The 14,083-nt window shown below is 35.4% G+C and overlaps 2 protein-coding genes across 2 annotated transcripts; both read left to right on the forward strand.

Moving 5' to 3' along the window:
- Positions 1-956: 956 nt before the first annotated feature.
- On the forward strand, positions 957-8,117 carry LOC132101988 (protein ADM2-like). Its single transcript, XM_059507199.1, has 2 exons — positions 957-1,097; positions 6,299-8,117. Exons 1-2 carry the CDS (start codon positions 1,024-1,026, stop codon positions 6,663-6,665), a joined length of 441 nt encoding a protein of 146 aa, XP_059363182.1. The 5' UTR covers positions 957-1,023; the 3' UTR covers positions 6,666-8,117.
- Positions 8,118-10,171: 2,054 nt separating this feature from the next.
- miox (myo-inositol oxygenase) lies at positions 10,172-13,356 on the forward strand. Its single transcript, XM_059506867.1, has 10 exons — positions 10,172-10,320; positions 10,530-10,601; positions 10,708-10,788; positions 11,108-11,270; positions 11,505-11,572; positions 11,653-11,762; positions 12,128-12,195; positions 12,732-12,781; positions 12,859-12,971; positions 13,085-13,356. Exons 1-10 carry the CDS (start codon positions 10,303-10,305, stop codon positions 13,191-13,193), a joined length of 852 nt encoding a protein of 283 aa, XP_059362850.1. The 5' UTR covers positions 10,172-10,302; the 3' UTR covers positions 13,194-13,356.
- Positions 13,357-14,083: the final 727 nt, after the last annotated feature.

A 14,083-nucleotide genomic window follows, 5' to 3' on the forward strand; every position in this document is an offset into this window, starting at 1 on the left:
CGTAAGCTTAACATGCTTGAAACACTTTCCCTCGAGAACCAGCATCCCTACAAAAGTATCATCTTCCTATATAAAAATATAACTGAATAAAAAAAGACCAGGACCAAGAGCCAGATAGGGTTTGAATATTGAATAAATATTGTATTTTGTGCACAAAACACATTAATTTGACCAATTGAAATAATATTTTACCACAACATTCTATCTCTCGAATGTTATATATTATATATATTATATATATATAGCCGAATGGTGAAAAACATTATGACTTTGAAGATCAGAGTAATATATATATATATATATATATATATAAATATATATATATATATATATATATAATTTTTTTTTTTATATATAAAATACATGTAATTTTTGTTATATATTATTACATATAACAACATAGTGAATATGAATATGAAAAAAGTGATACATATGTATACAGTACCGTTATACGTATTATCATACATTAGCATATTGGCCACGCCCCCACTCATTCCATATGGTAGAAAATAGCAAAAGAGGTGCTCTCTAAAATAAAGCACGAAAAACAGCTGCCCGTGGAGTTTAAGAAATATCAATAGCAAACACACAGTCATCAACGGTGTCGGTGATATGAAATTAATTCGTTTCTGAAAGGAGGATAATAAAGTGCAGCATGTGGAGTGTCAGTTATCCGAGTCTCCTCCCTCTCGGTATTTAAGCATCTGCTCCATCCATGACACACTCAAGTTTTCTGAGTCAGCACTGAGAGTTTCTCCAGCCAAATCTAAGTCCTTCACCCACAGGAGCTTTAAACCGTTGTGGAATTAATATTATGATATGAACTGGATACGTCGGTGTCCTCAACTCAGTGTGTTTTTAAAGTAAGTAGTGAACAAGTTTTTTTTCAGTCTTTAAAAGTAGCTTTTCGTTCGGACTTTGTAAGAGAAGACTCTCTCCTCTTCTCTCTACTCCTTCACAGCTGCGCGTCTCTGTCTGAGCTGAGGAACATCATCTCAACATAACTGACTGGGACTGTAGAAGATGATGAGATCTCTGCTGCTCGTCTGTGTGTTTGTGCTGCCTCTGCAAACACTCGCGCTGCCGCTGAGCAACAGGTGAGAGAACTCGGACGCGATCGCATCTACTGATGCTCTATAGATATACATTAGAAAAAACACTATGATCGATATTCTCAGTATTTAATATTACCACCACTAAGGCCTGGAAAGGTTTTTGTAGAGCTTGTGCGCATTATTCGTATGCAAAAAAAAAAAAATCTTAATTTTAAACATTAGTTAATGCATTCCCTGTATTTATATCATTTATTAATCTTTGATAATGTTAATTAATAAGCTACAGTTGTTCATTAAAGTTCAGTGCATTCACTAATTTTAAATATACAGCTTTTAATGCATTTTTAAAATCAAAAGTTGTAATTAACATTTATAATTAATAAATGTTGTAGATTTATGGTTCAACGTTAGTTGTCATTAATTAATGCAAACAAATGAAACCTTTCTGTAAAGTGTGTTACCATAAGGCTACTCTTATATAAACAGACACAATGCAGACATCATATAGTTTGCCAAGTTAAAGTTGAAGTATGTATGTTCATGGCAAGCCATTTTAACATTCATTACTTGTATCTATCGTTAGAATTGACCATATTTGTTAGTAATACTTATTTTGAATTGCTTCTAAGTAATCTAATAGTGTTGTAATTTTTTTTTCTTTTTTTGTCAAGTAGTTCAGTAGTTTTTATAGCAATTGTATTTAGTATAATATGAAATATTAATAGGTGGTGTGACTTGAGGTAAATTGGGACACTTGTTTCCAATTAGATGGCTGGAAAAATGGGCTAATTATCCTGAATTAACCCTACAATACTATTTTGCTAAAAATAAATATTACCAAGCTTGAATAATGATACTAGATGCTATTGATATAGTGACTATAGCAAAGAAATGTAGGTAATAGTATGTAAAGATCAAGTACAAATGAATAATTTAATACTAGTCACTATTGAAGTATTAGTATCTAAAGAATGGGTACTAGTGAAATTGGAAACAATATTAGTCACTATTGGGATACTTTACTAGTATAACTGAAGATTAATAAAACTAGTAACAACAATACATAGTTGTTGCAGAATATATGTTCAAATGGCTTGCCACGTGTGTGTGTGTGTGTGTGACCTGTAGTTCGTCACTTGACTGTCTGCATTTGGCACAGTGTGCACAAGAGAGACGTGCCACCTGTAACGTAGTTTCTCAGATTTCCCCATCGTGACCGCTTAGTCATGATATGGATCAAGCTATTTCTAACTCTGACTTGCAAGATGCAACACTGAATCATGCATACAACATAATCCACATAGCTGCATGAAACTGCATTATATTTACTGCAATTTAACAGTAAAGTATTGAATTAAGTGTCATTAATTTCATAAGAGCACACTTTAAGCAAAAATTTTCACAAAATGCAGGTTATAAATGGTAAAACAATAGATATAATAATAGAAATGTTGCAAAATGAACACACTAGTATTTAAACACTGGCTTTTGGTTGAGGAACTGATTTCATATATAAAGCACTTACAGCAGTCACTTAACAATTGCTAAAATATGCTGAAAAGCACTATTTGTTAATATAATTCATTTTAAATTTGATTGGTATCAGTGTGCAAACACCGTTTGAGGGTCACTTCAGCTGTTGGTGTGGGTGTTGTAATGATGTCACCTCTGAGCTCAAAGCTTGATTGAACACCATCTCAGTGTCGCCCCCTGCTGGTGGGCAGAGGCTCGCTCCTCCACTGAACAATGAGTCTGTGGCCTTCAAAAGTGAATAAATCTGAACACGCAGTGTGTGCCTAATGTGAGAAAAGGTCAAACAGACGGTGTGAGGTCACAAACACAAACACCTAGTGATTTAGGACTTTAATGTTCGACTGGAAATTAAATCCTCTTTTGCACACACACTCGCGCAAAGGCACAATGAATTTATGTAAGGTGGATTTAAGCAGCCCCCCACAAATTAGCCCCTTTAGCAATGTTTTTAAAAATGTGCCTATCAGAGACTGGATTGCAACATCATTCTTAACAGTTTGTGTGATTAAGATTGGTATTTGTGCATGCTTACATCTCTCTCAGACCCCATGCAGGGCTCTAATGTGGGAACGCTTCTCAACAATCTCTTTCTCTCTCTCAACCTGAAACTTCCAGACTTCCTCCTAGTGTTCAGAATAAAACATCACAATATGTCTCCTATTCGTCCTCTACAATCCAAGAGACTCTTCACCCTGTGTGCTGTCTTCCACGTGTGTGTGTGTGTGTGTGTGTGTGTTGTGTGTAATCTAGCACCTGAGACAGAAGTGTATGAATGAAGCAGTGAAACAGTAGGACTTTAGCTTGGGGCAGAGGCTTAGAAGGGCTTATGCTGGGACGGCCTGATCTCAATTCAGTGTACATTTATGATGCATAGGGGCGTTGCTTATCTAATCAAACTGCAACAAAGGGTGTCAAACTAATTAAGATATGTAGCCAGATTTCATCATGATAATGCAAAGGAAACCAATTACAAAGTACATGTAAAAAATAAAAATAAAAATAATAAAAATAAAAGAAAATAAAGAAAATTATAGAACTTGAAACAAGATCAAAGGAAAGAGTTCACCGATAAAAGATCTCCTGCATTTGAATTAAATTTGAACTGTGCCACCAAACATGATGCTGAATTTGAACTTAAGAATGTAGAATTGAAAATAACTAAAATATAAAAATATATACAGTATATAACACATTTTTAAATGTTGGCTAAAATAATTGTTTACATTTTTTGTAAAGGTCTTCAAGTTGAAGGGTTTATAGAATGATAGATCAAAGCGATCGGTTGAATGATGGGTAGAAAAACAGAACAACGGATAGAACAGTAGATAGATAAAACGGCGAACAGTAGAAAGACAGAACAACAGATAGAACAGCCAGCATGACAGACTGACAGACCAATTTCTGAGCCACAAAAATAATCAAGCTAACACAGTGTAAAAGCTCTTAATGACGTGTGTGTGTTGTTTAGGAAAGGCTTGACAGCATTTAGGCTGATGGTGACCTTCACAAGAGTTAAAGCACAAAGCAGTGTGTGTTTTGTTTGTAAGCAGTGTGTGTAGTGCATGTTAAATGAGGAGTGTGTTTTGGAAACTCCAATGATTCCGAGTTTGTTCAGTCTTTCTGACTCTGGCCCACATTTAATGAGATGTACAAGCAAGTGGTACACCCGCAAACACACACACACACACACACACACAGAGACCTGTACTGACTCTGAGCCCCGGTGGTCCCACATCTCCGGCTCTGCTACAGACTCACTAGAACTGCTTCAACACACGCGTAATGCCAGCCATTCAGGAGCTGCCCGCAGTGGTGCTCGTGCAGCTGAAGGGAGTTTAAATCTGACTGGCATGTAATAAATTGTCTACGTCAGTCCCATTTCAATTTTGCATAGTATAACCCAAGTTTAGCAGATACTATAACTACACCGTTTGGCTCCTAAAAGACTTAAACAACATATAAATTGCTACAATTTCATCATAGTATTACAGTACCAATTATGAATGATCTTTTATTTATGTCTCTAATGCCCCTCGAGCCTGCATTTATTTAACCAAACAAGAGTATTATTGTGAAACATTATAATTTAAAAGAACGGTTTTCTATTTTCATATCTTTTCAAATGTAATTTATTCCTGTCAGTGTCACATGATTCTTCAGAAATCATTCTAATATGCTGATTTGCGATGTTAAAAACTGTGCCACTTAATATTTTTGTGGAAACCATGATAGATTTGTTTTTCAGGGTTCTTTGGTGAACAGAAAGTAAAAAAAAAGCATTTATTTGAAATAGAAAGTTTATAAACATTATAAATGCATTTACTGTCTCTTTTGAATAATTTAATGCATCTTTGCTGCATACAACTATAAAATACTAAATTCTATGAAACCAAATTTAAAGTGTACAGAAATTTAACGAGTATAGGATCATAGTCTTCAAACCAAGCTCTAAACAAAGGTTTCCAGTGGACCCGTGTTATAACCACACCATTAAATGCTCCGTATGATCAGAAACCGCTGAGAGGCAGTGATCAGAAGTGTTTTTGAAACTTTGTGTAATCAGTGAAAGTGATTTTGTGTGTTATGCTACAGCCAGTTCAGACTAATCCTGTTCAGAAACATTCTGATTCAGATTAGATTTAAAGTATTACCCTATATCCCACACTAATGCTCAACGTAAACACAGCCTATGACACCCACTAACAATTACACACATACAGATACCCAGAGTAGTAACATTTGTTATTAATGTTAAGTTTACAAACATAAATAAATAAAATACAAATACATGTAACAAATGCAGCACAAACAGCTAACAATTCAGAAAAACTACAGTACAAACATTTACTAAAAAGAAAATCTCACATAATCTCCCTCACCTGCAGGTTTGGAAGGGATGTCGATCTCTGCCAGGTGCATGATGGGTATTAGTGCCAGTTTATTTATGAGCTAGAAAACACAAAGCACAAGTCAAAGGTGTTTAAGCAGTCTGACATGTGAGTGTCTGGCTCAACCTGACTGGACGAATAATGCAGATGTTTGGCTTTTATCTGAAAAATAATATTACTCCGGCAATTAATGTGCTGCTGAAAAATTTGCTTTGAAACTATTTTAACTCAGAAATCACAAAGAATTACAAAGAAACAAACAAAAAACATCAAATTAAATTAATAAAATTTCAACCAAAAAAACATAGTATTTTTTCTATAACTTCGGTAAATAATTTTATACAGTGTAGTGACAAACTTCACCTTAAATAACTGATTTACATATAAAATAACTAAATTAATAGCAAATATAGTGCCAAACAGTCACAGAATCCCTCCAACACAGTGCAGAGACCCCGGTCTAACAATTTTACATCCCTACGGTTTCATTTTTACCAATATTCTAACAAAAAACGAATTATCTGAATGTCTCCTGAGGAGCCAGACTGAAGACAGGGCAGCACGTGAAGTGTGCATGTCCTAGAGTGAGGGAATATTAGTGCATGCCACAAATAACTCGGACTAGAGCCAGAGAAGTGCTTGATTAATAACAGGCTTCAGATACTAAAATGGTCCTAATGCTGCCAAGCCTCTTATTTAATACTTAAACTACGTCAGCTTCTATGTGAATGTCTGAATGATGTATTTAAATAGATCTAGACAATGCATGCATATATGCGCTTCGCTGGTGGTCAACCAAACGATTCCTCTTTCTCTCACCAGATCGAGTTTTCCCAGCAAACCCGGGAAGCTTCCAGAAACACGGGGTGGTAATGCCATGGAAACCATCACCATTCCTTCAATAGCTTCGAGTGCCGGGGCAAGAGAGCGCCGTGCGGTCTGGAGGGCCCTCCTGCATAAAGGACCCCCGGCGAAACAGGCCAACACACTGGCCAATCAAAACAGGGAACATTTCCGAGAACGTCGCCATGTGCTCAGAGGTCACCCGCAGGGTCAGCTGATGCGTGTGGGATGCATCCTCGGCACATGTCAGGTACAAAACCTCAGCCACCGTCTCTATCAGCTGAAAGGCCACAGTGGACGGCAAGACGCACCAATCAATCCCAGAAGTCCACATAGTTATGGATAAGACTATGAATGAACTCACAGTAAAAATCTATCCAAAAATGTGACTACAGAAGACCACAGACACCAGCGGGAGACCAATTAACAATTTACAGGCGTCCTGTCACGAGAAATTGAATTCTCTTGATCTTTTGAAATAAACGAGTAATTTAATGAGCTCTAAACTCCTTTCCCCAAACAAGCATTTACTGAAACAAGAACAACTCGTTATGAACTTCTGCAACTTTGACGTCATTTAACATTAACATAAGCTATGATCGCCAACATTAACCTGCAAGCTTCTATGTAAATCTTCAGAAACTTGGCCTGGCTTTTCATATGGAGCAGTATATCACTCCTAAATAACGGGAGCAAGGGGAAGTTTAAGAAACCTCACTGTGTGTAGCACCTACAGCTCTGCAGACACGTCTGAAGTTTATTTTTCAGACCTGAACAGTCTGAGTTTTCATTTCAGCATGGATTGTTTCATGAATCTCTTTAATGACTTAAAGTACAGTAATGCAACTTTGGAGCCAATAGAAAACACTACTTACTAAAAAAAAAAACTTAGTGGATCTCAGGGAAGAGAATATAATTGTACACATTATATGTCTCCCTTTAACAATCAGTTGTCCTTTACTAAAGGTCAAATTCAGAAGAAAGTCTTAAAATTTCCCCCTTCTGATACTTCATGCCCTTCTGTAATGAAGTGACTTGAACATTCATTATCTTAACAGTAATCCCACACTGTCTCTCGCGCTCGAACCAGGACAAATCGCCCTTGACTGAGCCACCTTAAGCCCAACAGAGCTTCAGTGGGAACACCTTAAGAGTAAACATCCTGCATTTGGACAGTTAAGCTGTACTTATTTATGAATCTAACTGCATTAGATAAAATATCAAACCAAGTGGTTATTTAAAAGAAAGATTTTTTCAGTGAATAACTTAAATTTTAAGTTGTTCAAAGATATTTAAAATTGCAAAATGCTCCAAAAATTGCAGTTAGTTCTGAGAAAAAGCTCATCATTTTCTTGCAGATACCATTCGGTCATCTTAACAGTAACTGTTTTTAAACAGGTTTCCGGCGCTCTCCTCCCATCAGCCATTGGCTAGACAAACAGATAGTCCCGCCCCAAACTCACACTATTGGCTGAGCCGACGTCAACTTGTTGGGTCGTTCAGACCAACAGAGTAATGTTACAAGCGTCACAAACACACACTGTTTACACTCTTCAGGGAAATGAAAGTCTTACTTCTAGCTGTCTCTGCACTTTACACTAGGATTGGAGAAAGTATTTTCACTTCATAAAATTACACACAGTCACTTTAAGTGTCCACTTACCTTGCGGGACCACTGTATATTCCCATTTAAACTTTTAAAACGTCAAACTTTCAACACTGACTGATCGTGTATGTCGCACATGCCAGTCTCACAACATAAAATCACAAATACAAATAAAACATGGGAGACAAATATAAACACTGGCAAAACACACACACACACATCTTCAGTTTGTTATAGTGTGTCAGTGGTGGAATGTCTGCTTTCCTTATGTTCACATATAGGTCAAATGTTGCTATTAAACATAAAGCACTTTAAAAGCAACATGATCATCACCTTCTTTAATGCCATTGACTTGAATGGAAGAGATGTTATTTAATTCTAAGTTAACAAAAGATTGTGTAAATATTTTGCAAGTGTATATGACTGAATGTTTGTAGTTATGTGTCAGTGCTGTGTATTTTAATATGATTTAGCGGTTTCAATAAACAAATGCAAAGGGTTATTGTTTTGTTTGTTAGTGTCATGTGGGCAGCTGTAATAAAATGCAAACACATGTAGTACATGCACAGATCATTGCCTCTGTGACCTGAGTCAGAGCGACACCTGTGGTGTTATCAATAGCTCAGCACGACCCAAAAACAATGTGGTTAAATCAATGCAACACATGGACTCGGCTGGCTTACTGCTTTCATAAAATCAGAGATATGATTAAAAAATATGATCAAATGCACCAATTTGTAATTGTTGACATTCACTGACAAAAGTTTGGGGGGTGGAAAGATTTTTTTAATGTTTGTGAAAGTCTCTTCTACTCACTATGCTGCATTTATTTGAATAAATATACAGTAAAACTATTATAATTAAATAAGGTTTGAATATATTTTAAAATGTAATTTATTCCTGTGATCAAAGAAGAAATGTTCAGTATCATTACTCCAGTCTTCAGTGTCACATTATCTTCAGAAATCATTCTAACATGCTGATTTGCTGCTCAAGAATCATTACCTGCTATTCTCAAGGCTGAAAAGAAAACAGTTGTGATACTTAACATTTTAGTGGAACCCATACTCTTTTTTTCTGGATTTTTTGATGAATAACAAGAACAGCATTTATTTTAAATAGAAATCATTTGTAAGATTATAAATGTATTTACTGTCACATACTTGCTAAATGAAAGTATTATTAGTAGGCAACCTGGGTATTGTTGCCTATTGTTACTATACTAATACTGAATTTCAGACATAGCCTACTATTCATTTGACATATAGTGCTTTTTACTTACTGGAAGCAAGGCTTATAAAAGAGTCACATGTCTCTCTCTTACCTCAACGCAAACCCCTTCTTACAACATTGTCCTTGTGTGACATTCATTCAGGAGGGTTTTCAGTTAGAGCCCCACCTGCTGGCTGCAGACCTGAAACATTACACAAAGTTAGTATGGGTGTTATAATACAGTTCATTGGATTGGTTGGGTCAACTTTTGCTGCTGCGTTATTCTCAATTAAACATCTACTATAATATATAGAAAAATTGCAAGTTGTTTTTAACTTTCCATTGTGAATTCATGACATGTGGACTCAAACTATCAGCCAATAAAAATTAGGGGTGTACTGTACACAAAAGGACACACACACACTAGACTATACATCATCTCTGCCTACAAACAAACATACAGACTATCATTAAAGTTCCCCAAAATGTACCGTTGTGCTTCAGCTCAATATTTACAAAGTCAAATTCAAAGAATCTCTGTTATCAGGACACCAATCTGAAGGTTGTGAATGTTCTGGTGAAGCACAAATAAAACTGATTAGAGATGATTTACAAATGAGACTCTTTAAACACAAGCATTGAAGCCATTGTGTTAAAGAAATCAAAAAATCGTAATCTTTAGGGGAGATAATATTATTCAGAAATTAGCTAAATATATTTTACTTTGATTTATTGTGTTGATATGGAAAATACAATGAAAATTCACATAAAAACTAAAACCTACCAAAAAGAAGAAAAATTCTGAAAACCACATTAAAACAAATATATTAATATAATGGTATAGTATAGTAATGAAGTAACTCACTCACACTCTAAATGACTATTAAACCAAAACCCCTTAGTCACTGTATTGACACTGTGTCCTTTCTGAACCAGACTGTATTTGGGACAAGATATCTCAGTACTGAGCACTCAATCACGCAAACACACACGGAAGGACCCCTGGAAGCTTCAGAGAAAGCAAAGTGGAGAAAGTTAAAGTGTTACTAGTTTTCCTACTACAGTTCAGAGACCCCATCTGTGCAGCATTGATAAATAGAGCATTCAGAGACACCAGACACACAACATACTCCTTCTTCAACAACAACACCATCTCAGCTGAATCATGAGGGTGGTGAACCTGGTATGTACCTGACATTCAGACTATTAATTACATACATGCTTTAGAATTTCCTCAATGGTGTGTAAAACCGAATTGTAGGAATAACACATGAATAATCATTTTTGATCATTTACTGTAGCAATGCAGAAAACAGACTGTGTCTCTCTTTGAGTTGGCAGACTAAGTCTAATTAGTTGCATCTAATAATACACACAAACTCTTAATACTAGGGTCCAGATCCCTCTCTGGCATATCGCCCTAGCAGTCATGAGAAAGACAAATCAGAATTCAGGAACTTTGAGGTAAATCTTGGAATTATGCATATTCTTAATTCATATTTTCTTGTATCACTTCTTTTAATAACAACCCTCTTATTTCCATTTTGATGTGTGTACATGTCTAACACAGAGTGGAGCTCTCTTTGACCGTGTGTTTAATACGTACAAGCTGATGCACACATACCAAACACTGGACTTTGTCAAACAGAAGGTTGGTCTATCAATACCATAAAGCAAGAATGTACATAAACAGAAGCATATATATATATATATATATATATATATATACACACACAAAATAAATGCTGCAATAATATTATATACGTATGCATGTGTATGTATGTATGTTTATTTATTAAGTACGTCTTAAATTGATGCTCTAGGTAATAGGCTTGTGCTAAAAACTGTTATAAACTGAAGTTATATTATTACGCATAAATTCTGACCATTTTCTCTGTGAAGACCCAAATAAATGACAACCTTTACAAACACAAAAACATTAAACATGACCTCTCACCTCTGACCTTTAGCATCAGGAATGGGCGAACTGCAATCACTTCAGCATGAGCATGATGAAGAACATTGATTCCCTGGACGAGCTTGTTGATGAATCTGACCCCGACGTTGACTTCCCAAACTCTTTCCATGCCTTCCAGACTGCAGAGGGAATCCGTAAAGAGCATCCTGATAAAGGTGAGAGATCAGCGGGGACAAAGGTCATGGACGTCGTCTTAGTGTACTTAGATAAGACTGTGTTTTACAAGAACACATACCTTAAGTTGTTTTTGTGAAGTTTCTGATCATTATGTCCAAACCTGCAGGGCTTCTTTCAGGACTGAAATCCATTTCTAAATGTAAAAGCTTTTTGTGTATTTTTATATCTGGTTAAATGTTCAAATAAAGGTATTTAAAATACCTTCTCTCCAGATTGGTTCCAGCTAGTCGGTTTGATCCATGACATCGGAAAAATCATGGCCTTGTATGGGGAGCCGCAGGTGAGACAAAAAGCATCCAATCACGGTGGAAAAACCTTGGGATCAGTAATATACAGAATGCCACTGTGTGTGTGTTCAAGTGGGCTGTAGTTGGAGATACCTTCCCAGTGGGATGCAAGTTCCAAAATTCAATAGTGTTCAGAAACTTAACGTTTGAAGGCAATCCGGATGGAAAGAACCCTGCACTCAAGTACGATCTTCTAAACGTCAAAACAGTGCTATTTAAATACTAGTATAGTATATATTATTAGCTCATCATTTCATTTTAATGGAACTTTTAAATGTATTTTTATATGAAATGTATTTTTTCTATCTTTAGATTTGGAATGGTTCAAAAAAATTATATTTAGCTTTAATTTAGTTCTAGTAATTGTAATACTCCAGATTAAAATGTTCATTTCAGTTAGTTGCAAAGGCAACACTTCTACTTCTTTAAAGAAAAATAAATTCATCGAATATTCATATTTTATTTTTAGCTTTATTTTAATGATCTAAAATGTAAAACTATTTTGTATAGCATTCTACCTATTTTTTATTAAAAATGTATTATTGCAGCACAGAATTTGGGATTTATGAACCAAAATGTGGACTTGATAACATCCTGATGTCTTGGGGACATGATGGTGAGTGCTTTGAGGGATCTTTGCACATATCTCCCTGTGAAACATCAAAAGTTTGAGGCCAGGTGAAACATACAGTAGTTTTATTCAGCAAGGATGCATTCAAGTGTGTCAGAAGTGAGAGTAATGTTGATTTCAAACTAAAGCGGTAATTTTGAGCTTTCTATTCATCAAAGAATCCTGAAAAATAGATTTAAGTTTCCACAAAAATATTAAGCAGCACAACGTTTTTTCACATTGATTATAATCAGAAATGTTTGTTGAGCAGCATATTAGACTGATTTCTGAAGGATCGTGTGACACTAAATACTGAAGTAATGATGCTGAAAACTCACAACGTTAAAATATATTTGAACAGAAAAGTTACTTTAACTTTTAATAATATTTCACAATGCTTACCGCATTTTTATTCAAATAAATGCAACCTTCTTAAAAAAAAGAAATGAAAAAGAACAATTTTCTCATTGACCTCAAACTTTTGAAGAATAGTGAATTTGCCGCTTAAGTGATGAATGAAAATGCTTCTTGCTCTATTCTAGAGTATTTATACCGGGTAATGAAGTTCAACAAATGCACCATCCCTGAGGAGGTAAACAAATCTCACAAACAATATGCTTTCATTTATGCTTTTTAAAGCCACTTTCAAACATTTTGTTCTTCTGCCAGGGTCTTTACATGATTCGCTTCCACTCCTTCTATCCCTGGCACTCTGACGGAGACTACATGCACTTATGCAACGAGAAAGACCTGCAGATGCTGCCCTGGGTCAAAGAGTTTAAGTATGTCATGAGTTTCTCAATGAGAGCTTGTTTGTGTGTCCCTTTAATCTGCTGTGTGACCTACATATTGAAGGTCTGACCTCTCAAGCGTCTGTTTGTCTTTCCTCTGACAGCAAGTTTGATTTGTACACCAAGAGCACTGAACTACCGGACATGGAGAGTCTGAGGCCGTATTATCAGTCTCTGATTGACAAGTACTGCCCCGGGATACTGCGCTGGTGAACCTGTTCTCTTCTACCAGTCGGTCCTATTTCAAACATGAATGACACTTCAAATCATGTTTAGTTATAGTTTTTGCTCTGTGGGCAATACAAAAAAAAAAAAATCAGCCAATTAGAAGCCACCTGACATCTTGGCACTTTGGAATTGTCTTCAAAAAATAAAATCATAAAAGTGAACAAAATAAGTTAACACAAATAAATATTAGTTATTAATATACGACACTGTATTGTATATATTCGTTCTTAATACTATATTAGATTCAATCTAAAATTAATTGTACATGAAATTGTTTAATTAAATGTTAATTACTTTGGAAATAATGGTGCTTGTGCCAGTGTGTATTTTATAGGTTTATTAAAAATATTACAAAACATTAAAGCCGAGTGTTTTTTTGATGCATCTTCACTTATATTATCACAGTAAACATGCAATACTACTGTACTGTAGATCACAGTGGTCAAATATGTTATTACAATACAATACACAAATATTACAAACCATAACCAGTTAAAGTTCAATTAACTATTTCATGTTCTATTACACCACCTATACCTCATGACAGTTAAAGTGGAAAACTGTTTCAAATGTCGTATTTTCAGGCACCTAGATATCTCTGATACTCTTGGTATACTGTAAGGCACTGCACATACTGGGCTTCGTTCAGAAAACGATGAATGTTTGTCTTAATTGTGCTGTTGTTGTTGCATTGGATTCAAAGTGTAATTTATGTAAGAATGATTTTAAAAACATTAATTTCACTTCAGTTTACTGGGGTCCAGTATGTGCATTTAGATATACAGTTTTGTTATAGGTTTCATGGTGTTTTTTTTATTTATATATGTAGCAGTTAGTGTACACCATACAACAAAAACCCTTGTTTTGCAGTGAAG

Source organism: Carassius carassius, chromosome 23 (assembly GCF_963082965.1).
Source record: "Carassius carassius chromosome 23, fCarCar2.1, whole genome shotgun sequence".
Lineage (NCBI taxonomy): Eukaryota > Metazoa > Chordata > Actinopteri > Cypriniformes > Cyprinidae > Carassius > Carassius carassius.

Bases quoted from the DNA above. Each gene is read 5' to 3' on its own strand.
- LOC132101988 (XM_059507199.1), top strand. From the start codon at position 1,024: ATGATGAGATCTCTGCTGCTCGTCTGTGTGTTTGTGCTGCCTCTGCAA. The intron at 1,098-6,298 runs GTGAGAGAACTC...TTCTCTCACCAG, and splicing joins GCGCTGCCGCTGAGCAACAG to ATCGAGTTTTCCCAGCAAAC.
- miox (XM_059506867.1), top strand. The intron at 11,763-12,127 runs GTACGATCTTCT...GTATTATTGCAG, and splicing joins GGAAAGAACCCTGCACTCAA to CACAGAATTTGGGATTTATG. The intron at 12,196-12,731 runs GTGAGTGCTTTG...GCTCTATTCTAG, and splicing joins GATGTCTTGGGGACATGATG to AGTATTTATACCGGGTAATG.